We start from the raw sequence: 24549 nt of genomic DNA, 5'->3' as shown, positions 1-24549 counted from the left end.
GGTGGTCACTGTGTTAGTAATATGGGTAGTTTAATTTCCTTAGTGTGACCTGCTGTCTTGGAACTTATTTTCAGAAAGTCAAGATGATCTTGGGGAAGGAAATGGACAACACCCATCATGCCCCAGGTTACTCTGAAGACTGTGGACTATGAATTTTCCTGGTGACCTCTGGAGACCTCACATCCAGGGATAAAGAGAAAGTGCTGCCTAGAACTATTCCATCCATTCAGTCAATAGCAGAATATGCCCTTTAACCATGTCATCTATTTTCATGTGGTAGTTGTGTAGGTCTCACTTTCTTACTCCCTCTCATGTTGAATAACCTACAGAACGTGGACACACATGAATTGACCAAACCCAGGGATTCCTGTAATCAGCTGTTGTCTCCTGTGTGGTTAAACCCAAAGTGAGATGCATATCAGCTTTGTGCCTGTTTGACATCATCATGTTGGAGGATTTTTGATAGCAAGAGAGGAAATTGAAGAATAAATGCATGTCCTATCAAAATATTGAGAAGATGTTCCTTGGAGTCAGAATGTCTGAGAGTCAGTAAGGCCTCAGGAAATTTAGTCACTGGGACACTGCATGTAAAAGTCAATGCAACGTAGGCAGCAGGGTTGAAGCCACTTGTTTTGATTCCCTCTGTGTGATGGGAGTCATAATTTTGACGTGAGTATGACAGGGAGGGTTTAGTCTCCTCCTCCATCACCTGGTTATGAGGTCAGTGCACCGAGTATCTGCTGCTCTGTCTCCCACTGCTCCTCATATAGGAGGCCACACTCTGCTCCTTATATAGGGGGATAGTTTTTTCCCTCCAAGGGGACAGCCACATTGCTTTCTGTGACCACTCGCTATAACTCCCATCAAATCCAGCTAGGAAGCCACGGTGTCTGATCCTCCTGGTTTGATCTTCTATCATTCTTGTCTCACCCGGCATAGCACGGAGCCCCAGGGAGTTGAAAAGAAGGAATTCCTACAGGACACAGTGGATGAATGTCTTTTGACTCCTTCAACTCTGCAAGAAGGGTGTGACAGCGACCAGTCTTGCCATGATGGCAAATTCCTATTTGATGAGCAGGAATTCGGGTCTGTTCTGGATATGGCCTATGAATGCTCCGATTCCAAAGGGGCTATAACTCCACATGGTCCCCCAGGTAGTGTCCATATTCCTTGTTCCTCACACCCTGCCAGACTCATACACCTCTCCAGCCCAGGCACAGGAGGTCACTGCCAGACCTCCTAATTTTGAATTCAGCTCTTGTCCTCTCTTGAAAGGCTCTGATTTCCATTCTTAAACCATGCCCCTGAATTTCGATGCCTGCCAAGGCTGTTGGCAGCCTTTTCTATATCTTTGGAGATGGCACTCCCCTGGTTCACTCTCTTCCCTTCGTCTACCTCTTCACTTGTCTTATCCCAAGTCAGCTGAGAACCAGAACTGGACCACTGCTATGGGACAGTGGATGTTTCTCTGGAGCAAGGCATGATCCTGAAACTTCCCTACCCCATGAATGGCCCCTGTTTCTTTGTAGCTTTGAAGATTATTCTGATTTGATGGTGTGTAGAATCCGTTCATTGGTTTAATCTGAATGGCTTATTCCTCTAAACCATTCACCAACAGCATTTCAGATGGCAAAAGCCTGAATATTGCAGCAATCCTCTGGGAAGCAGCCAGGTAGTTCCCCAGGATCTCTGGGAAACAGAATCAGTTCGTCTGCATAGACTCAAGATTTAGGATGCTGTGATGATGGCCTGTTTTATCAGGGACATTTGTTTAATGACTCAAGAGAACAATCCCAGTGATGGCTTACAGGGCCCTACCTAAGCCCTCCTGGATGATTACTCTCACAGTTGCCTGTTATTACTGTGCTTCTATTTCTGTCCTGTGCTATGCAGGATATAGGAGTGGGCATTTGTGAAGGCGAATCTGCTTATTGTAACTCTTTCTCTTCATTATTTGCAGAAAACCGAATTGATCAGGAGGGGCTGAAAGGACAAGAGTCAGCTGCCCCCAGGTAATTCTGAATACTTGGGGGCTGTGAATTCAAAAGTGGCACCCAGGGAAAAGCAGAAAGTGCTGAAGAGAACTATATTATCCATTGGGTCAATGACAAATTATCCATTTTCACAATGTTCTCTGTGTTCATTGTTGTACTTGGATTGCTTCCCATTTCTTAATTACTTCTCGAGTTGAGTAACCCACAGTCAGCTGACCCAGGTGAACTAATATGTCACCGGGATCGCTGTGCTTGCTCATTCTCTCCTGTGTGCTTTAGAGAGACATGCACATCTGCTTTCTGCCTTTAGATTTCGCATGTTGATGTGTTCATAACATGAAAATATCACAGCAAGTAGACAAACATATTCTATCATGCCACAATGTTCAGAGAAAGAGGCCTTCCTGGCATGAGATTTCTGTGCCAGTGGACTGCCCCCAAAGCTGCCCGCGCTTGGCCACTACATGCAGAACTCAATGCCATTTGAATGGAAGGGGGAAAGCCACCATTCTGGGACTCTGTATGTTGTGAGTCATGACTGGACGGCACAGAGATAATTCAGTCTCTTTCTTCACAAGCTTGCTATTTGGCCTGTGCACTGAGCACTTATTGTCCTTCGATCTGCTGCCCCTGTGACAAACACAACTTGTCCCACAAAAACAAGAGTTGTTTCTCTCTTTAATGGGTCCTCCCTCTCTTTGCTTTCTTGACCACTCCTTTCTGCCTTCCATCCAAGCCAGACAGGACATATGATTTCAGATCCCTTTAGGTTAATCTTCAGTTGTCCCCACCCTGCAGGCTCAGCAGACAGCTGGTAGAGGTGGTAGAGCAGGACATCTCAAGGGACTCTCAGGATGAACACTGCTTGACACATTCCGTTCTTCCCGACCTGTCTGACTCCTACTGGCCTTACAGGAGCGCCGCCATCTTCCTACCTGAGGAACTGGAAGTCTGTTCCTCTCTGGAAGGGACCAGTGAGTACTCCATTGTCCAGGTGATCAAGCTCCACCTGGACACCCACAAAGATCTCCTGTTCTTTGTACCCCAGACCTCTGCTGTGCCGAGAGAGGTCATCCCTGTGGGCAGGCCCTGTAGAGACATACTGATCTGAACTGGGTTCTACGATTGAGTTTTAAGCACAGAGATCAGGTGGTGAGGGAGCTTTGCTCTCTTCCTACTCCCAGGGCATGCCCATGTCACCTTGGCTTCTCTGTCAGGTCGTTGTTGGGCCAAGGCAGGCACCACAAACTCAACTCACCTCAGCAACATGACCATAGAAGGTGTCTGTCAGACCTAGTGTGGATGACATGTCTCTTTTCACCTTTAATAAGCTCTAGGCTTCATCTCTGAGCCGGGTCCCTTAAGAATCTATGCTTGCCGCAGTCACTTGGCATTCTTGTCCAGGGTTAACTGGTTTTGCTGTTCTTAGTCCCATTCTCTGTCTCCCTTAGGTTGGCTTGTCTTCCTAAACGGTTGTCTGAAAACCCACCCTAAGTGTCTCCACTGATAGCTTGTTTGTGTTTCCAGAAGCACAGCTGTGCCTTGGCATTCTCCCACCACATGAATTGGGCCAATGTTCTGAGTAGCACCAAAGACTCACTTGAATTTGAGGGTTTGTAGTTGCATTCCATCTGTTCAGTCTCAGTGTACAAATTCCACTAAGCCTTCAACAACCAGCTATCTGATGAGAGAAGGCTGAACGCTGCAGTCATCCTTTTCGAATGCAGGGAGGCTGGCTCCCCAGAATCGGTGTGAAAAAGAGAAGTTAAAGTGCTTGCACAGACTTACGACAGGGGAAACTGTGATGCTAATCTCCTAGACGATGTAAATTTTTCCAAATGCCTCGGGCTGGGAAATCAAGCCAGTTATCACAAGACAATATCGGAGGCACCCTGAAATATTCTTTTTTTTTTTAAAGTATTTTTTTAAAGATTTTACCTATTTATTTGACAGAGAGAGACACAGCGAGAGAGGGAACACAAGCAGGAGGAGTGGGAGAGGGAGAAGCAGGCTCCCCGCAGAGCAGGGAGCCCGATGCGGGACTCGATCCCAGGACCCTGGGACCATGACCTGAGCCGAAGGCAGTCGCTTAACCAACTGAGCCACCCAGGCACCCCTGAAATATTCTTCTGACTAAACCTGTTCTCACACTGAACATATCTGAGTGCGTGGGTAGCATGAGACACTGGATTATTAACGTACCAAGAAGGATCTCCTTAATGACCGGCCCTGTCTGTATATATTTCCAGAAAATCAATTCCATCAGGAGGAGGAAGAAGACCAGGACCAGATATGCCCCAGGTAACTCTGAAGACTCATGGGTTGTTATTTCAGTGCTTAAACTGAAGGACTGCATTTCGAGGAAAAAATAGAAATTGCCGAACATACTTATTTCATCCGTTCTCCAATCACAAAATATCTCTTTTAACCACGATGTGTGTCTTCACTGTGTAACATGGTTAAGTTCCTTTTATTGACCCCTCCATTTCAGTAACCTGTAGTCAGTTGAACTTGGTGAATTAATCAGTCACTGGGATTCTCTGCATTCCCCTCTTCTCTCTTTTTGTAAAACCAGAGTGAGAGGCATATCTGCCTCTCCCTCTTTGGTCTTACCACACTGAGGATATATTATAGCCAAAGAATATCTAGGATAAAATTCACATCATGTCACAATAGTTAGAGAAAGAGGCATTGAAGACACCAGATCTCTCCATTTTGAAGATGCCTTTTAACGCCCGGGTTCACTTGGTCAATACAATTTATGTAAAAGTGTTGAAGCCAACTTTGGGATTCTCCATGCATGTTGTGAGTCAAAACTTCCATTCCACAATAGTTCAGTTTGTTGTTCAGAAGCTTAGTTCTGTGGCCACTGCCCTGGGCACCTTCTGTTCTCTATGTCTACTGCCCCCACAGCAGCCACACTCTGCCCCCGAAACAGGAGGATAGTTTTTGCCGTCAATAATGGGTGTGTCCCTTTGTTATGAGTGTAATTCGCCGCCGCCGCCCATCAAAACCATTAGGATGCTGGGGTGTCTACTTTTCTTGTCTTAATGTTCAGATCTCCCCACCCTACCAGGTTCAGCAGGGAGCTGCCAGTGGTGGAAGAGCAGGATGCCCCATGGGACTCACTGGATGAATGCTATTTGACTTCCTCAGCACTTCCTGACCTGTCTGACCCCCACGGGACTTCTAGGAGGGCTGACATCAACTCATTCCAAGATCTGGACATCTGTTGTTCTCTGGAAGTAGCTAGTGAGTCCTCCATTGTCAAGGTGATAAAGCTCCAACAGGACTCCCAAGTTGACCCACTATTTTTGGTATCCCAGCCTCTGGTCCCGCTGAGATGTGTCATTGCTGTGTAGAAGCCCGGTAGACATAGGGATCTGAGTCAGGCTCTAGGATAGACTTTTCAGCATAGACATCAGGTGAGTCAGGGACCTGCCCTTTGTTCCTCATCTCAGGCCATGCTTCTGGCTCCTGACAGAAGTTAGGACATTGGAGTCAAGGCAGATGTGACAAACTCACACTCAGTTTTGCTGCACATGCAGAGGTGTGTGTCTTTGTTCCTAATTTCCTTTAAATGTGTCTCCTCATCTGCGATGCTCTCGTTTTCATACCTGAACAACGTCCCTTGAATATTTGTGCCTGTCCAAAGATGCTGTCAGCCTTACCTGTATCTTTGGATTTGTCGTTTCCCTGCTTTGACTGCACTGATCCCCAGTGTCTGTGTCCTCCGTGTTGGCTGTCTCGACTGAGTCATCCCTGGAGTATCAGGACATCAACACCTCTACCATCAGCTTGCTTGTATGTTTCCCCGAAGCAAAGCTGAGCCTGGGCATTGCCCCTGCCCATGCATGGCTCATATGTCTGTGTGGCACAAAGGATTGTACACAATAGATTCCTTTTGATGTGAGGGTTTGCAGATTCCATCCACCAGTCTGGTCTTTGGGTCTAAATTCCCTTAAACCCTCACACCTAGAGCATCTCATGGGATAAGTAATGAGAGAAGGTTGCAGTACATTTTTCGAATGCAGGTAAGCTGTTCCCCCAGAATCTGTGGTAAAACAGATGTTTCCCTCTGTACATGGACTCTTGAGCTGTGGCTCTATCACATCAGGGAGCTCATGCCCGATGCTTTAGGAAAGCAAACCAAGGCACAATCCCAAGACACTACCTGAGGCCTCCTGGACGATTTTCTCTCACAATATCCTGCTGCCCCACTAAGGATAATTGTGCCCATGTACTAGTTGTATCGGATACTTAATTTTAATGTACACCTGTTCTGTTTAATATGACTGGGACCTGTCTGTATTTGTTTGTAGAAAATCATAATGATCTTTCGGTGGAAGACCAAGACCGGATATGCCCCAGGTAACTCTGAAGAATCATGGGCTTTAATTCAATGGTGATCTCAGATCTAGGCAAATCTAGAAAGTGCTAAATGTACCTATTTTACCCATTCAGCTACCCACAACGTGGTCCGTTAGCAGTGTTCTCTGTTTCACTGTGGTACTTCTATAGGCCCCTTTCTTAATCCCTCCCAAATGTAGGAACCTCTAGTCCATTGATGCAGGTATCCTAAGCACTCACAGGAACTGTTCGTATTGGATCAATCCAAAATGCCCATCTGTCGCTGCTGGTTTCGCATTATGATGTTGGCAGGAATTCATGGCAAGGAAAGTGTTTAGGAAAAAAAAAATTCACGTCTCAGTATTTAGACAAGTAGGCGTTGGACACACGAGCTTTCTAGGAATCTACAATGCTGCCAGTCTGGGGTTGTCTTGGTGATTTCTGTAAATTTCAACAAAATGTATGCAACAGTGTGATGCTGGTTTTATTGTTTTCTGAGTGTTCTGTGTGTTGTGACTCTTGTGCACAGGGTGGTTCAGACTGCTTCCCTTAAGCTCCCATTCTGGCCATGCTCTGAGCACCTCCTGCTCTCACTCTCTCCCTGCCTCCCTGATCTATCCCCAGTGCAGCTACACTCTGGCCCCAGAGAGAGGCAGAATGGTTCATCTCCCTTGATGGGGACTTCCCATTGGTTTCCTGTGACCAGTCCCTCCTCCCTGCCAACAAAACCAGCTGGGACTCCATGTTGACTCAACCTTCTCGTTGCATCTCCTGTCCTCCCTGTAACACCAGGTTCCCCAGGGAGCTGCCAGTGGCAGAAGAGAATGAAGTCCCACAGGACTCACTGGACGAACGTTATTTGACTTCTTCAGTTGGCCATGACCTGCCAGACACCTGGAGGCCGTATGCAAGTGCCTCATCCATAACTGATAAGCCGGAAACCTTCCTGGGTCTGGATGCAGATGGTAAGTACTCCCATGTGAGGGACACAAAGTTCCTGGGGCTCCCAGGAAGCCTGTCTTCTCTGCATCCAACAACCTAAATAGGCTGAGACATGCACCCGTGGCAACAGGCCCTGTAGACTCAAACTGGTTTGAACTCTGCTCTTGGATTTAATTTTGAAAACATTGGGACTCCCAGGTGGTTCATTTGGTTATGCATCCAGCTCTTGATATCCACTCAGATCTTCAACTCAGTGTTGTGAGCTCAAGCCCCAGGTTAAGCTCCACACTGGTTGTGGAGACTACTTAAAAAAAAAAAAAAAAAGGTATCTTGTGGATCCAATTTCCTTTGCTTCTGTCGCAGACTACCTTCTGTCACCTGGCCCCCTCACAAGTGCAGGCTGCTGGTCCCAAGGCAGGTTAGAGAGGAGAAATGGAGGGAAAAGGGCAAAAACTCAGGCACCACTATCTCCCCTGGAGACGTCTGGGTAACAGGCCTCTTTTTATTTCTTTCCAGAAGAATCTTGTGCTGCCCATGAAATTTTATTGCCAATTGTACTTCCTGTGTGCTTCCTGCAAACTCTCTGGCTCTCCACACAGGTTTCCAGTCAGCTCCATATTTGTAGCATCTGTGATATTGTTGCTGATTTCAAAGTTTTTGCTCCTGGGGTGACTACGTTCCTCTGGAGCATTTAGATGGAAGATCCTGAGCATCGAGTCCTGCCTGTACAGCATGGTTTCAGTGAAGCCAAAGCTCTAGCCCTGGTTTTCCATCCTCCACGGATGGCGTGCTTGTCACCCTTTCTGCAGCGTCAGTGGTTTTTTCCCCCGTGTGGATATGTTTTCAGTCACGTGTCTGCTCAGGGGCGTAAGTCCTGTAAATGATCAATGGCCTGTGCACCTGACATGGGTATGGCCTCATTCAGGAGCAAAGCAGAGTTGTTCCCCTTTCCAGATTCTTCAGAAAATGCTGCCTGCTGAGCAAGACCCCCTTGGGGCCCCACTCGCACAGGAGTGCAGGCTAAAACCCAATTTCCCATTTCTTCCCACTCAGGTTATTTTTCGGCCTTCCCTTCTTGGAGAAGCATTTGCATTGTTAGGAGACTTTCTTTGCTCATCAAATCACCTTGTAGGAGCAGCAAGGAGTATCTGATGTTCCTTACCATGTCAATGTTGTCTAGTGAAATTGGCCATGGAAGGTTTTGTCCCTCAACCCTATTTGGCCAGTGACAGCCTTTCCACACTAGGACCACCTTCTCCCCTGTTTCCCATCCCTCCCCGAGGGGCAAAGAAGCAAAGGCTTCCTCAGGATTATAGCAACTCAGGAAGCAGAAATGAAACACACAGTTATTTTGCTTTTGTTGTCTACCATGCCCCTTCCCGTGCCCGCTCAGCAGCAGCTCTGTTATGCTGGAAGCATTGGGTCCCCACAGGGACACTCTCCAGTCCACGCAGAATCTCCTGTGACAGCTGAGGGTGCTGAGCCTCACCAAAGTCACGTCACTTGCCCAAGACCCCTGGCCAGTGGGGAGTGGGACGTCAGACTCACCAGATCAGACTGTCATTGCTCACAAGTCAGTCCTGTCAGGGAGTAAGTGGGGATGGGGCTCACCCTTTCATCTCTGCTTTTGTACCAAATTATTTGAAACAGTTGTAAATGTAAACAAAAATGTTGCAAGAATGCCCGAAAGACCCCTGTGACCCAGCCACATATCCGCCAACTCCTACCTTGTGAGTCAGTCTGTGGTGTGAGCAGAGCCAGTGGCTCATCCAGCCCCTCCGGGAGATCAACGTCTCCAAGAGGCTCTCCATCCAAAAGCAATCAGGGCTGAGGGGTCCCGGGCCTTTTCTGCTGCCACCAGGGGGCGCATGGAGGCTCCTCACTTGGCTGCCTGGCACCCTTGTAAGGCTGCCCAGTTCTCTCAGAGATGCTGACGGCCAGGTGTGGGTTCCCATCGGGGCAGGGAGGAGAAAGGTTCAGACACATGTCTCAGAAGGCAGGTGTGTGTGATATGGCCTTCCATTCACCCTGGACCAGGGGGGCATAATTCACCCACGTGGATGGGCTGAGATGAGTGAACGCAGCGTCTACATTATACACTGTCTGTCCAGGTGCGGGTTCCGATGGCAGCGTGTGAACAGTGTGCATAGGCTGTGATTCCAGCAGCAGGGTCGCAGGAGGGCTACCCGGGCCCATCCTCCCTGCACAGGGAGAAACCCTGTAGAAACAGGCCAGTCTCACCCGAAATGCCAACCTCATCTTTGATCTAGGGCTCTTCCGCACCAGCCAAACTAAAAATAGTGGGCAGTCCTTCAGAGTTTGATAAAATATTTTCCCTTTTCTTCTGCATGTGCAAAGCATATTGTATGAGTAGATTAAATGAAGCCTGGCAGTTGAGAAAAGAGCCATAAAAGAACATGAGGAAATTAGGAGTGATAACTTTAAACACACTTAGACCTTCATTCAAGATAACGTTTGAGAATGGGCAACCTGGTTTTGACAACTCCTTCCCCAACCAGATGTGCTAATTGCAGAGGATTTAGCCTTTCCCCCAGTAGGAAGTATCATAAAATCTTATGACATGTCCTCAATTATGAATGGCTAGTACACTGTGCCTCGAGGAATGATGGAGGGCCCACCGATCCGAGAGACATGTTTGTGGCAGAAGACCTGGGAGCTGGGGAGACACCTGGTGTGGGGCTGGGAGAGGTGATGCTGGAGGACAGAGAGGGACCATGAGATCGAGGGACACCAGAGGCAGGGTGAGGAGTGGACTGTGTGCAGCAGAGAGAGCAGTGAGTGTTCACCAGCACGGTGGGCTTGTGGGAAGACAGGACTTGGGGGCATCGACAGGGCAGCCGAAAAGAGCAGATAGAAGGAGGTGGGAGAATCCATGGTGAGAGGAGATACAGGGTGCTGCCAGGGAGACTAATCAGTCACAGATTCTTGGAAACCGTTTGTCGTGACAGACGAACAGACTGGTGAGAATGAGATGCACACAGGGGACCAGGGCCCACGGCAGGGAGGTGCCACGGCCTTCCTGAGGCTGACCTGCTCTGGCGAGAGGCTGTGGCAAGTCTCTGGTTAGCCCCCTTTCTGAGAACACGGACTCCCTTCACAGTAGCAATCTGAGCATGTTTGATTAGGGACTGCGGCCCAGACCTCACTGAGGGGTGTGTGATGCAAGGACTGGGCGCTGTATGCCCTCCCTGAAGACCCACAAGTCTGATCCTGTAGCACCTCCGGCCTGGAAGTTTCCAAAGGGACTCAGACCCCTGCTACATTACTTAAAGCTGTTGGCGCCTCCCCCAATGGCAATAGAATATATCGAATATAGATGTGTGGATGGGGGAAGGGAATCAAATAGTGCAGATGAGAAACTTCAAAAGCCTCCAGAGCTGTGAAAAGTTCCCATAACTTTGTCCGTGGTCCCTTCTCTAGTGGTACCTGAAGCATCTAGAGGTGCCCTTTGCAACTCCCTTCTTTAGTGGTACCCGAAGCCTCGAGGCCAAACTTCCTTCCCTGTTCTTTTTGTTTCGGGTACACACCGGCAACTCCTCCCCACGTCCTGAGGCCTCTCTAGGACCTTCTCTCTAGGCTGTAGGACCAAGGTTACTACTAACAGAATGATAAGCATGAGCTCGTGTGCCCATCCAAAGGCCCTGTGGGGTCGAGGGGGGGATTTTCACCTCAGGGACTTTGCAGGCTGGGCACCTGCCGTCCCAGCAGCCCCAGGCTGGGACATAACGGTGACATCTCCTTCATACACATGACGTCTGCTTTTGTGCCTGCTCGCAGGGTGGTCTCACTGACAGGCGGGGACATCAGACATGGGTGGTCTGGGAGTGCTCAGCTAAGGAGCCCGGGGATTCAGCCCATTGAAATCTCTTCTTGCTTCAGCTCCGATGCAGGCTCCCTGTCACCAAGGGCCATCAAGTGGAAACTGGACTTTCCAAAGAGCAGAGGTGCAAACTTCAGGAGCACAGACACAGCCAAGCACCCAGGTGGCCAATATTCTGACACCGCAGCTGGACCAGCAGTTGGATTGTGGTGACAACAGAGCCAGGCTCGGCCTCTCCTGCACCCTCGGGAGCCTGGATGCCAAGATGGGTTCTGGGAACCAATGGCCCCTCTTCCAAGGTGAGTGGGGAGGGGAGTAGGAAGTTCTGGTCCCCACGTTGGTCATCACCGACTCCTGGCTGGAGGCCCCACTGCGGTGAGGTCGAACCCCACGATGCTCCAATACAGTGAGGTGAGCAAAAGCCTGTGTTTAGTAGCAGCTCTGCCCCAGGTCCTGGGCTTGCGACTTCCTGGCTGTTTAACTGGCCAACGTAGTCATCTTCTTACATATTGTCCCCTCAGTCCCCTCTTCGGAACCGCTGAAAATGGTATCTCCGTTGCATCAATGCTGGGAGCATGAAACCACATCTTTTCTAGGGGGCCTGATTCAACAACAATTGCTTGATAACATCTATGAATTTGTCGTGTCTAATTCTTGGGCCTCTGTGGTGCTTTAACACTTGGAAAATGGTGTCAGGGCTTGTTTCATGCGGGGTGGTCGGTTCCTACCGGCCCCACTTCCCCCAACCCCATCTCCCGCGGCTTTCTCAGGAAGGCTCGTGTGCCCCGTTTCCTCTCCTTCAGCATCTCCAAGCCCATCTTCCCTGTTCGGCGCTCACAGTCACAATGGAAATACTGGTCTCCCGCTTAGTTTTGTTGTTTCCCTTTTCTAAAGAAATAAGGGGCCCCTTTCTTACATAAAGTGCACGCGTCACTCTCTCCGCTGATTCTCCGTCTAGTTCGTCTTCTCCCCTCATCTCTGGGGCCTCGTTCCCAGCTTCCTGCTCATCAGGATCCACCTCTGCTCAGATCTCCTGACGTCTGAGATTTTCCACCCTCCCCTGGGTCGTGTCTTCACTACCCTCCCCTGGGTCATGTCTTCCTTACCCTCCCGCACTCAGTGTCCCTTCCTGGAACCTGGGGTGGCCCGGGGCGACTCTGTCAGGCACCAAACAACCTGAGAAATGAGGAAGCGCCGTTCCCACGTGGCGGTGACATAAGCAGCAGACGGTGGCACCAGGGAGGGGCCCCAGAGAAAGAGCTCAGTGAGTGTTCGGGGATGCACAGCCCCAACAAGGGCCTTTGAACGTCACCTGCTTACTGTCTTCCCCCTCGAGCCTCTCTGTCACTTCTCCTCAGTGCCCACGGTCTCGGCCCCGACTCACCCCACTGGCTCAGTCCCTCTCTCTGTGACTCACCTTCCACAGAGGCCTGAGCAGAAAACCAGGCTCCGTGCCAGGGTCTTTGTCCATTCTGGCGAGTATAACAGAAACGCCACAGACAGGCTGACTTGTCAACAACAGGAATCGATAGCTCACGGTTCTGCCGGCGCCGTAGATCCACAATCCAACAGGGGCATCTTCGGGCCTGGTGACACTGCTTTCCTGGTTCAGAGGTGGCTGCCTTCTTGCTCTGTCCTCACAGGGCGGAGGGACGAGGGAGCTCTTTGGGGTCTCTCTTATAGGGCATGAGTCCCTTTTATGGGGGGATCTGCCTCCCAAAGTTTCACCCCACAATACCATCACACTGGGGATTAGGTTTCAACCTATGAACTGGGGGTGAATACAAAGTATCACACTGTGGCAGGTGGTTTTATCCTGCTCCCCCTGAAATCCTTCCGAGGTGTTGAACAGGTCACCTGTTTCTTGCCACTGCTTTTCTCTTTCTTCTTGAATTTGTGTATTTTTTCCAATTTCAACTGACCAGAAAGGGGGTTAGAAGGTTATGCTCCATGTCCCCCGAATCCCTATTTAATCATTTTCTCAATTAGATACATACGTACATACAGACACACACCTCTATATCTTATGTCACATACAGGACGTATAGTATACATAGTGTTCATATAGGAAATGTACCATATGTTGAGGCGTGTTGTGTAAATTCCCCAGCTTTCTCTTCCCTGGTTGCTCCTCAAAGGCTTCCCTTCAACTTTGACATTGGCTGATCTCTACAGTCTCTTCCCTCCAATAGGACGGCCTCTTTCCAGCATGATTTCCTTGCCTTTGTCTTCTCTTCCCCGGAACTACTTCTCTTTACCAATTCTGTCTCTCTCGATTTCACTTTTGTCGGTTGTGAGCACGCTGGCCTCCTGGTCCTCTTATCCTTACAGGGTAGTGTGAGAGAGAAGAAGAAAACAGGAAATAATCAAAGTGCGTCCACTGGCTTCCCCTCACCTGTGACCTGTCGGATGGCCTTTCTCATTCTGCCCACTGTCCTTCTCTGGCGTCAGTGCAGGTGGAGGCTCAGAAGGGTCATGAATCACAGCACATCCTGTTGATGTGCTTTTCTTTTCAGAGCTGGGGTTGGAAGCTTCCATCTGCATGAAGAACCCTCCCAAGCTGGATGGGGATCTGCAGAGGGCTCAAGGGACAGCCAGTGTGGGTGTCACGTCTTGGGCCCCATGAAAGCCCTCGGTGCCATGAGACAGAAGATTATCAAGAGGAAACTGCAGTTCGGCAAGTGGAGACTCGCAAGCACATTCCGTGGCCTTCAAGCTTAGGGCACAGAGGTGATCACACGTACGTGGCTCTGGGGCACGGATTCCTCTTGCTCTCCTTCTGATTCTACCTCCACCCACCCCCAAACACACACACTCCTTGTTCTCTCCTCAGTTGGTCACTCTCACAGCTGGTGCTACCTCTGTCTGGTCTTACCTCTGTTTCCCACGGGGCTGCCTCCCTGCCTTTGAGCCCCCTTCCGCAGAAAGCAGTGGCCCGCAGGCGCTCCCATCTCCATCACCTGGTTGCATCTGGCCCTCCTCAGCAGAGCGGCATCATTTACACATGTCGCCAAGCAAGTGGAACTTTTCGGGAAATCACACAATTTCTTGGCCTCTGCCTTCCTTCCCTGCTTCCCCAACCAAGGCCTCGTTCTCCCAGGAGCATTGTCTTAATGAGTCACTTGCACAGGGATTCTCCTCCGGGGTCTTTCAGGAAATCTGACCTAGGAGGACACGTAACCCTCAACTTCTCCCTGTGAATAAGAAGCGTTGAAGCTGAGGAGAAAGTGCCCCCCCGACAAAATCTAGATGAGAACCCGAGTCACAGCTGGGAGTGCCACAGCGGACCGGCTGGAGTCAGGTTTCTCTTCCGCCCCTATAATATAGGATACAGGAAGAAATCCATATTGCATAAAAAGCCAGTGTCCAAAACATAATCCCTTCCCTGATCAAAGGTCAAGGAGTTTAGTGCTTTCTTTCCTCCTGTGACAATGAAAAGGACAGTTCACTAGTCACTAAGTGGATTTCACAGCCCCTGACAGGTTCAGTGCAGTTTGAAAGAAAATATTTTAGTCAAATTTTGCCCTTTTACACCAACTCAGTAAAGCAGCTTAGGTCTCATTCTCCTGTGTTAATCCATTTGCAGGCCCTCCTTTACACCAGGAAACACTGACAGCCTATGTCCTTAGGGAAAGTTTGGAAAAGAAGGGATGAGAATCTAGAGAGCTAAAACTAATGCTTTCTCATTTTCACTTAAGAGTTTGTGAGTCTATGTAATGAGCATATTCCTAGAAATGCCCTAAGGTCTATCCTGTGTGAGATTACCTTCCGAGAATGTTGGTGTCCCTGAGTAAAAATGACTAGGGCCATGGTTACACCCCTGCTCCCTTTGTGTGAATTCCCCTTTGAGTTTCTCGTTCTTGGGTTCTCCCCTCAGCCCCTCTGGGCTTGTTTCTGTCCAGCCAAGTGACCAACAGTGTCTACTGCCTGCCCACACCTCCAGATCAGAGGCTTCGCTCTCCCTTCCCCCAGATGTTTGCACAGGGCCTGAGCCTGGGTTTCAGTCCAGGGTTTTCAGGCACAGGTCACATGGCTTTAGGGGCTCCTTAGTGCCTTGGACCACAGCTCCTCCTCTGCACATGGCAGAAAGGAACTTGGAGCTATTCAGAGGCCCCTGTTGGCTCTCACAGTCTAGGACTCATTCCGTAGCCTGGACTCCGCCTCAGAAGACTGGGACAAAGGTGAGAAGGGGGTGTGTTTGTCTGCCAAGGGTCCCCTCCTTCCTACAGCAGTCTGTTTCTGAACGTATGTGTTGGGTGCTAGGTCCATCCCTCGCTGGGAGGCGTGAGAAAGCCTCAAGAGTGAAGTGGCCGCTGAGGGAGAGGTAGTTGGGATCTGGCAAAAGCTCACAGCAGCCTTGAGCTGGGATATCACCCGGCTCCCACTGGCGGGAGCACAGGGGTCCCTGGATCCTGCAACACAGGCTGGTTGTCAGTTTGGTGAAGTATTGCTTTTGACCTGTGGCTCTCCCTCTCCCCCTCAGCCTACCTGTGGCTCCCCCTTCAGCTTCTTCTCTGGACAGGGCTTCAGCTTGCTCCTAGCCTCTGTCACCACGTAGCCACCCCTCCAGGCTCAGCTATCAGCAGGATCTGAGCAAGACTCGCATTTGGTTTCTCTCTCTCTTCCTCTATCAGATACCAAGTCCTTCAGAAACTAAGAAAAGAGATTGAATGAAACTTCACTTGAATGAAACCCCATCATAAAACCCCATGATTTTCCACTTGATGAAAGGAAATCTAGAGCAGCGCATCGAGTTACAGCCCAAGCAGAGCACAGGAGGGATCCTTTGCTGAGAATCAACATCACGATCACAAGCCATTCTCTGTGATTTGGGCTGCAAAAGACTGGTTGGAGGAGAGAAATTCTAGCCCTTCAGCTGCAGTTGTGATAAATCGCTAAGGAGACCAATGCCTGAGTAGATCACACACAGTTTTGAGAGACCATAAGTCTTGCTGTTCTCAATTCCATCCTGCAGAGAACCGGAGTCAGGAGCATCATGGAAAAAGACCACATGTCATACTGGACATTCTGGGCCACCAGATGGGCTCTGCTAGGAGCACACAGCATTAACTACGCAGTGTTCTTGCTGGAGAGCTTTAGCCTGAATTTGAGCACGAGGTAGTTATCAGACAACTTCAGGATGTAGAACATTGAACAGGATGAATGGCCTGTGTCTTCAAACAGTCAATGTCACCACAAATAAGAGACAACAAAAAGGAGAGGAGGTATTTTGGGTTTCAAAGGACTAAAAAGAACGTGTGACTGTATTTCTTCAGTCCTTTCCAACCCAAATCTCCTCACCTTTGGGTGGCTGTCTCGGTGGTGGTGACATTCCCTTGTTTGTAGGGGACAGGCCAGATGTCAAGCTTAACGGCCTACATCCTGAAGTCATCTGATCATTTCCTCCTGATTAAATTCAGCCTAACCCTTTGGCCAGGACACTCCATAGTTACCGCTGTGTGTGTCCCAGCTCAGCCCACCCGGAGACCACGCGTGTCCAGTTTGCCCATCACCATTTTGGTGGTAGCAACACTGGTTACTTTGCTGGGGAAGGGCCTGTGCGATCTGTTCATAGCAAGACACACGCGTTTCTTTCTAAAATTAGTGATTTGGTAAGTGGTACTCTGAGAATGTATGCAGATCCTCTTCTCTACAGTCTTTCTCTAAAATGTCGCCATCTTTTAAGGATCCCGACAGTGTGTCATAACCCTGTGTGTGTTTGTGTATTGGAAGAATTCTGACTTTATCCTTCCCACACAACATGTATTTGCTGGCAATGTGATGTGGAAAAGAACATTCCCTCCCTGTTCATTATCATTAAAGGTTTTGTTTTGACAATCACGTGGACTATTGATTTTTTACATTGGATGCTCTAATCTGTTGCTATCATGGCGATTTGGTGGATTGGATACCCAGTAATGCAAATACTCTTGGTTCTCCTCGTCATATTTAATGCTGAGTCTCCATCTCTTTTAGGCTAAACATACCATACAGAAAAGAAATTTTGGCTGTGTTTGTCTCTCTGTGGTATGGGTTTTCTTTTCTGTGTGTGCACCTGTGTGTGTCTATATGTGAGTTTGGGGTTTAGGAAGGTTGTATAGGTAGGGCTGAGCATTGCACCAAAAGGTTTTGGACACGTTTGGTTCCTTCTTAGCTTGTGAAACTTTTCACATTCAGTCTCTAAGTTTTAAGTGATCTCTTAACCTCAAACGGTTGACATTATTCTATTTTCTCTTTCCCTCTGTCTGATGGGGGGCTTGACCCTGGGACCCAGGGATCATGACCTGGGCCAAAAGCAGATGCTTAACGGACTGAGCCAAAAGGTTTTGGACATGTTTGGTTCCTTATTAGCTTGTGAAACTTTTCACATTCAGTCTCTAAGTTTTAAGTGATCTCTTAACCTCAAACGGTTGACATTATTCTATTTTCTCTTTCCTTCTGTCTTAACCTGCCTCTTCTTATACTCTTGTTTCCACCCAGTGAAACAGATGCCGTTTACATCCTATTTTTCCCACCTGCTCCACTCCCAGATTCTTGTTTTAGATGTACAGTTAAGTCGATTCAACAGTGATCAGCTGTTCGAAAGTCGAAATTTCCCCAGTCATCTCTCGTTGGATGGAGTTCACCTTCAAAGGACTGCTAGTGATGGATTCAGGACTCCCTGAGGGTTCCATATTGAATACTCTTTTTCTACTGCCTGCATACATGGACATCCTAGCTGAGTAGAAAGTGCTTGCACAGTGGGATTTTACTGAGCTTTAAAAATAGAGTGCTTTCTCAGGGAAATACAAATCCAAACCACAGTGAGATACCACCTCACACCAGTCAGAATGGCTAAAATTACCAACTCAGGAAACAACAGATGTTAGCAAGAATAGGGAGAAAGGGGAACCCTCTCACACTGTCGGTGGGAATGCAAACTGGGGCAGCCACTCTGGAAAACACTTTGAAGTTTCCTCCAACAGTTAAAAATAGGAATGCCTGGGTGGCTCAGTCGGTTAAGCATCTGCTTTTGGCTCAGATCATGATCCCTGGGTCCCGGGGTCAAGCCCCCCATCAGGCTCCCTGCTCAGCGGGAAGCCTGCTGCGCCTTCTGCCTGCCGCTCCCCCTGCTTGGGCACTTGTGCTTTCTCTCTGGCAAGTAAATAAATAAAATATTTTTAAAAATTAGAAAGTTAAAAATACAGCTACGTAATAAGCCACAATTTATTTATTTAAAAAAAAATAAAGGTATTTATCCAAAGGATACAAACATAGTGTTTTGCAGGGGCACCTGCACCCCAATGTTTATAGGGACAATGTCCACAACAAACTATGGAAAGAGTCCAGATGTCCATCGACAGATGAATGGATAAAGAAGATGTGGCGTCTTCGCCATACGATGGAATGCTACTCAGCCACCAAAAAAATGAAATCTTGCCATTTGCAACAACATGGATGGAACTAGAGGGTGTTATACTAAGTGAAATAAGTCAGCCAGAAAAAGACAAAATACCATATGATTTCACGCATAGATGGAATTTAAGAAACAAAACAGAAGAATATAAGGAAAGGGAAGGAAAAATAAAAGAAGAGGAAAACAAGAGAGGGCGACAAAGCATAAGAGACTCAACTATAGAATACAAACTGAGGGTTGCTGGAGGGGAGGTGGGTAGGGGGATGGGGTAAACTGGGTGATGGGCATTAAGGAGGGCTTTTGATGTAATGAACCCTGGGTGTTATATGCAACTGACAAATCATGGAATTCTTTTGTAAATTATTTTATTTATTTATTTGAGAAAGAGAGCATGAGAGAGTGAGAACACAAGCAGGAGAGAGGGGTAGAAGGAGAAGGAGAAGCAGACTCCGTGCTGAGCAGGGAGCCGGATATGGGACTTGGTCCCAAGATGACCTGAGCCCAAGGCAGACGCTTAACTGACTGAGCCACCCAGGTGCCCTGAATCACTGAATTCTACCTCTGCAACTAATAATACAGTAAATGGTAATTAAATGGAATTTAAATAAAAAATTTTAAAAGAAAAATATATATATTGCCTTGCTTTGTATGTTTGATTGGGATATAGAATGTAAACTGATTTTCTCTCCATTGGATATAAAGTGGTCGTTTTGGTGGTTTCTGGGGGGCAAGTCTGTAGCTTCAGAGGAGTCTTCTTCTTTTTCTCTGAAATCTATTAGTTCTATGAGGATAGGTCTTAGCGTTGGCTCCTCTGGTTCCGTCTCCCGCAGGCATCCAGGACTTTCTCTGCGACCCTGTCTCAGTATCTTTTGTTCATTTCTATTCTCTTGGCTGCTTTCTTTTCTGCATTCAATGTCCACTATAATTTTGCACCAATGTTGCCCTTATGAATCTTGTTGATCAGCCTCTTTTCCAGAGGATTTTTGTTCAGTTTTTTCCTAGTTTTGCCAATTCTAGTTTCCCATTTCTTGTTTCTTGCCCACCTTTCTTTGGAGTCGTGTGTTTGTTAAATGAACTTTTACCTTTTCATGTCTACAAATGCTTGTTCGTACATTTCATTCAGGTCGGGATGTCATTTTACAGTTTTCCTATGTTTTGTGATTGATTTCAGGGGGGATCTTTACTGAGCTGAAATGTTTGACTCTCTATTTCTGCTTGTTTTGTTTTCTTCTGTCACCTTGGGACACCGGTCTGCTCTGCATTTTCACTTTAACACACCTGGGTTTGCTGGAATGAGAAACAAAAGTTCCACGTAGGAACGGATGAGTGCTCTGAGTAGCTTAAAGTGATTTCTGAGGTCTGGATCCCTCTCTTTGGTGTAATTATCCTAATAGATGTAAAGGTCTGGGGATAGGGGAGGTTTGTCTTCTGCTCCTGGAATCCTGTTTTCTTCCAGTAGGTCTTTTCATTTCTACCAGTGGCTTCATTCTCTTTCGCACAAGCCTCCAAAGGACGCTACCTTCATCCAGGTCTGCCCCTCCCCTGAGTGCCACCTCTGTCCTCCACACTGTGCAGCCCCTTCCTTCTGATCCAAGTAGCCGAAGCTGGAGTCAGCAGGCCTCAGGCACCCTCTGAGCTCTTCCCACTCTCTTTCTGCCATCATTCACCTGTATTCCCTGCTGAGAATCCTCCCTGAAGTCCTCTCCTCTAAGTGCCTGGTCTGTGCTGATCCCCCTGCTGTCTCTGGCTCCCAGACCCGGCTAAGTACTAACCATCTGGAGTCCACAGTTGTCTCTGGCCCCTGGCTGTTCGGGGACAGGGTTACGAGCAGTGTTACTGACTCTCGAGGTTAAACCCTAACCCTTTAAAGTCATGTGTTGAGAGATTCAGCTGCCATTATCCTCAGTGGACTTGTACTCTTTATCACTCTTTTCTAGATGCAGAATGTCAGTAGCACACACAAGTCGACAGAATTGTAGAACACATCATCCCCGTCCTCATCAGCCAGGTTCAACAGTTATCAACTTAGGGCTGAACTTGTTTTAATACAATCCCACCCACTTACTTTTTCCTATATTATTTAAAGCAAATCCCAGACATCATATTTCATTTGCAGTTTTATGTGTGTTTCCCTAAATGAGAACTCTTTTTCAAAGTATTATCATCATAACCTTTAGATATCCATAAATTAAAATATGTAATATCATAAAATACATAGTGTTCAAATTTCCCATTGTTGTATTTAAGTTGTTTTCTCTGTATCAGGATCCAAATAAAGTGCACACACTCTGATCAGTAGGACCTGTCTTCAAGCCTCCTAGCAATGTGTAGATTTCTCCTCAGTTTCTCCCTTTCCTTAGTCCTCCTCCTTCCCTCCCCTTCCCTCTGGCTCTCACTCTCTGCTTCTCCCTCTCCAGCTCTTGTTGTCTCCTTTTTTGTTACTCATTTTTGAAAATACTGAGGTGTTTGTTCTGGAGCATTCCCACAGAATGCGTTATAGCCAGATATACATTAACACAGTCCACCATACTTCCTCTTAGTTCGTGGTGGAATCTCCACTGTTCGTGGAGAACAGTGTTATTACAAAGAAATGCAAGGCACACATGGAATTTAAGATTTTCTGGCAGGAACATTGAAAAGTAAAAAGTGTAAGTGCACAACAATCAAAAATAATCTTGCATCTTGCCGCTTAATGCTTCACATTAAGGGAAACAGAATTCCGCCAGAGTAATAAAAATGTGATTAATAGAAAAATAGTCTATATTTCTTCAGGTTTTAAGTTTATATTTCAGTGAGCTGTAAATGAAATATAATTAAAATGCACTTCTAAGGAAAGAGGTCCTACTAACCGCATTCCAAATATTCAGTAGCCCCTTGATTCTAACGACTGCTGTGTTGGACCTGGCAGATGTAGAAACCGATCAGTTTCAGGCTTGACATGTTGGCAAGACTTCCTCTCAAGTGCTGTGTGCTCTTCCATCAGGAAGCACCTCAGGTCCCCTTATGTTCAAGGCCCATCCGTCAACTGATTCTGTGGAGCAAAATGATGATATTCCATCATCATGGTTTGGATCCTCGAAGACTAGAAGAGGGGAGGTGGTGTCTGAGGATGGGTGAGGTGATGGGGATTAAGAATTGCACTTGTGGTAATGAGCACTGGGCAATGTATGGAAATGTTCAATCACCATGTTATAAACCTGAAACTCATGGAACGCCATATGTTAACTCTACTGGAAATATATATTTTTTAAAATTTTAAGAGAATTTTATTCTATTTTATTTTTTTTTAAGATTTTATTTATTTATTTGACAGAGACACAGCGATAGAGGGAACACAAGCAGGGGGAGTGGGAGAGGGAGAAGCAGGCTCCCCACTGAGCAGGAAGCCCGATGCAGGGCTCGATCCCAGGACCCTGGGATCATGACCTGAGCAGAAGGCAGACGCTTAACGACTGAGCCACCCAGGCGCTCCCCAAAATTTTAAGACAATTTTAAAAAGATGGAACATTGCTTGCTAGATTTCTTTGAGTTGACCTCATGCCATTGACCTGTGGTTGTATTCCTCTAAGCAAACATGGGAAGTTTGAATTCATGGGTAGTGATGGATGGATGTCCACAGTGGATGTGTGCAGTGGTGTTCAGTGACATAGAAGCTGAGGTTGAGAAGAGAGAAACAGGCAGGCAGGGGACGTGATGCCCTGAAGCACCTCCTCACGTCTTCAGCACACGTTCCCACCTAGATCTTAGGAGCCAGAGACTTAGGAGGTCGCTGTAGCACCGATAAAGGTAATGGTCAACATTCAGTGTTTGCGGGTCCTGTTCCTGGGTTCCCAAGGAAGCTATGCTTTCACATTTACCAAGGTCAAAATGAATCCACAAAAACTCAATGCATGGGCTCTATTTCCACCCCAAGCACACATTGTACATCTGCTTTATTAAAGAAAATAACCCAAAGGAGCATTCTGGAAAAGATAAGAAAAAGGAAGACACTTCCTTGGTTCCCATAAATTAAAGTCATGCAGCCCTGCATATACTAGAAACCTAAGATCGGGAAATGCAGTGTCTTTCTACAATGTCTTTGTCTAACAATTTGTAACTTTTTATGTGAAAAATGTATATAACCCTATACCAAAAGTTCCTTTGTCAGGACACTGTCTTCTTTGTAAAGATTGCCTGTCCCATGCAGCTGTCCTAAGTGGGGCTCAAGTAAAACTCTCATCCTCTTTTTTTTTTCCTTTAGAAATTCTAAAAAGTTTATTCATTTTGCATGGACAGCATCAATTCCTTCAATTTAGTGGCTGGACTTGCCTGAGTTGAAGGTGCAATGGGTGTGGCCATATGGCACTGAGCATTCAAGGTAGAGGACAGAGGACAGGATCAACCACTTCTGAAACCTTATCTTCACCCAGCCCATGCCAGTCTCCAAGCACACTGCATAATGATATTGCTGTGTGAGATTCAGCAAAGGCTTTATCTTTTTTATTTCAAGTTTTTACTTAATTTCCAGTTAACATAGAGTATAATATTAGTTTCAGGAGTAGAATTTAGTGATTCATCACGTACATACAACACCCAGTGCTCATCAGAGCAAGTGTCCTCCTTAATGCCCATCACCCATTTAACCCATCCCCCTGCCCACCTCCCCCCCAGCAACCCCATCAGTTTGTTCTCTATAGTTCAGAGTCTGTTGTATGGTTCTTTTCTTTTCTTCATCCCTATGTTCATCTGTTTTGTTTCTTAAATTCCATATGTAAGGGAAATCAACAGTATTTGTCTTTCTCTGACTGACTTATTTCTCTTAGCATCATACACTCTAGCTCCACCCACATCATTGCTAGAACTGATACACAAATTCAGTAAAGTCGTAGGATCCAAAATCAATGTACAGAAATCTGTTGCATTTCTATACACCAATAAGGAAGCAACAGAAAGAGCAATCAAGGAATTGATCCCATTTACAATTGCACCAAAACCCATAAGATACCAGGAATAAAATTACCAAAGAGGTAAAAGATCTCTACCCTGAAAACTACAGAACACTTACAAAAGAAATTGAAGAGCACAGAAAAAAATGGAAAAACATCCCATGCTCATGGATTGGAAAAACAGCTATTGTTAAAATGTCTATACTACCCAAAGCAATCTACACATTTAATGCAATCCTTATTAACATGCCACCAGCATTTTTTATAGACCTAGAACAAACAATCCTAAAATTTGTATGGAACCACAAAAGACCCTGAACAGCCAAAGCAATCCTAAAAAGGAAAGGCAAAGCTGGAGGCATCACGATTCCAGACTTAAAGCTCTCTTACAAAGCTGTAGTCATTAAGACAGTATGGTCCTGGCACAAAAACAAACACATAGATCAATGGAAGAGAACAGAGCCCCCAAGAATGGACCCACAACTATATGGTCAGCTAATCTTTGACAAAGCAGGAAAGAATATCCAACAGAAAAAAGACAGTCTCTTTGACACATAGTGTTGGAAAAACTGGACAGCTAAATGCAAAGAATGAAACTGGACCACTTTCTTACACCATATACAAAAAATAAATTCAAAATGGATGAAAGACCTCAATGTGAGACAGGAAACCATCAAAATCCTAGAGGAGAACACAGGCAGCCACCTCTTTGACCTCGGCCATAGCAACTTCTTACTAGATGTGTCTCTGGAGGCAAGGGACACATTTTTTTTTGGTCTATTTTCTGGTGTTTGTGGGACCCTGACTTTCTTTGGAAGAAAAACTTGTCAAATCCCTTTACCTTAAAAGTGATAAAACTGAAGGCTACAAAAGTTACATGACTTATTTGAAGTCACACAGGGATGAGTGTTTTGCAGCGCTAATAAAAGTACCCAAAACATTATGCAGCCATCAAAAGGAATGAGATCTTGCCATTTGCAACGACGTGGATGGAACTGGAGGGTATTATGTTGAGTGAAATAAGTCAAACAGAGAAAGACATGTATCATATGATCTCACTGATATGAGGAATTCTTAATCGCAGGAAACAAACTGAGTGTT

The 24549-nt window shown here is 46.9% G+C and overlaps 1 protein-coding gene across 1 annotated transcript in view; it reads left to right on the top strand.

Moving 5' to 3' along the window:
- Positions 1-24382, top strand: part of LOC102750996 (NBPF family member NBPF6-like) — a 33475-nt gene extending 9093 nt beyond the window's left edge. The window contains 11 exon segments of the mRNA XM_081817112.1: positions 940-1086; positions 1530-1554; positions 2776-3076; positions 4244-4295; positions 5974-6028; positions 6317-6365; positions 6959-7383; positions 10728-10836; positions 11145-11426; positions 13644-13697; positions 13700-24382. Of these exon segments, the coding sequence (XP_081673238.1) occupies positions 940-1086; positions 1530-1554; positions 2776-3076; positions 4244-4295; positions 5974-6028; positions 6317-6365; positions 6959-7383; positions 10728-10836; positions 11145-11426; positions 13644-13697; positions 13700-13848 (1648 nt within the window). The 3' untranslated portion in view covers positions 13849-24382.
- The last annotated feature ends 167 nt before the right edge of the window (positions 24383-24549 follow it).

The sequence above is a fragment of the Leptonychotes weddellii genome, chromosome 4 (genome assembly GCF_054177405.1).
Source record: "Leptonychotes weddellii isolate Sample4059 chromosome 4, ASM5417740v2, whole genome shotgun sequence".
Lineage (NCBI taxonomy): Eukaryota > Metazoa > Chordata > Mammalia > Carnivora > Phocidae > Leptonychotes > Leptonychotes weddellii.
Note: the sequence above shows the minus strand (reverse complement) of the source record. Positions and strands in the feature narration are given on the sequence as shown.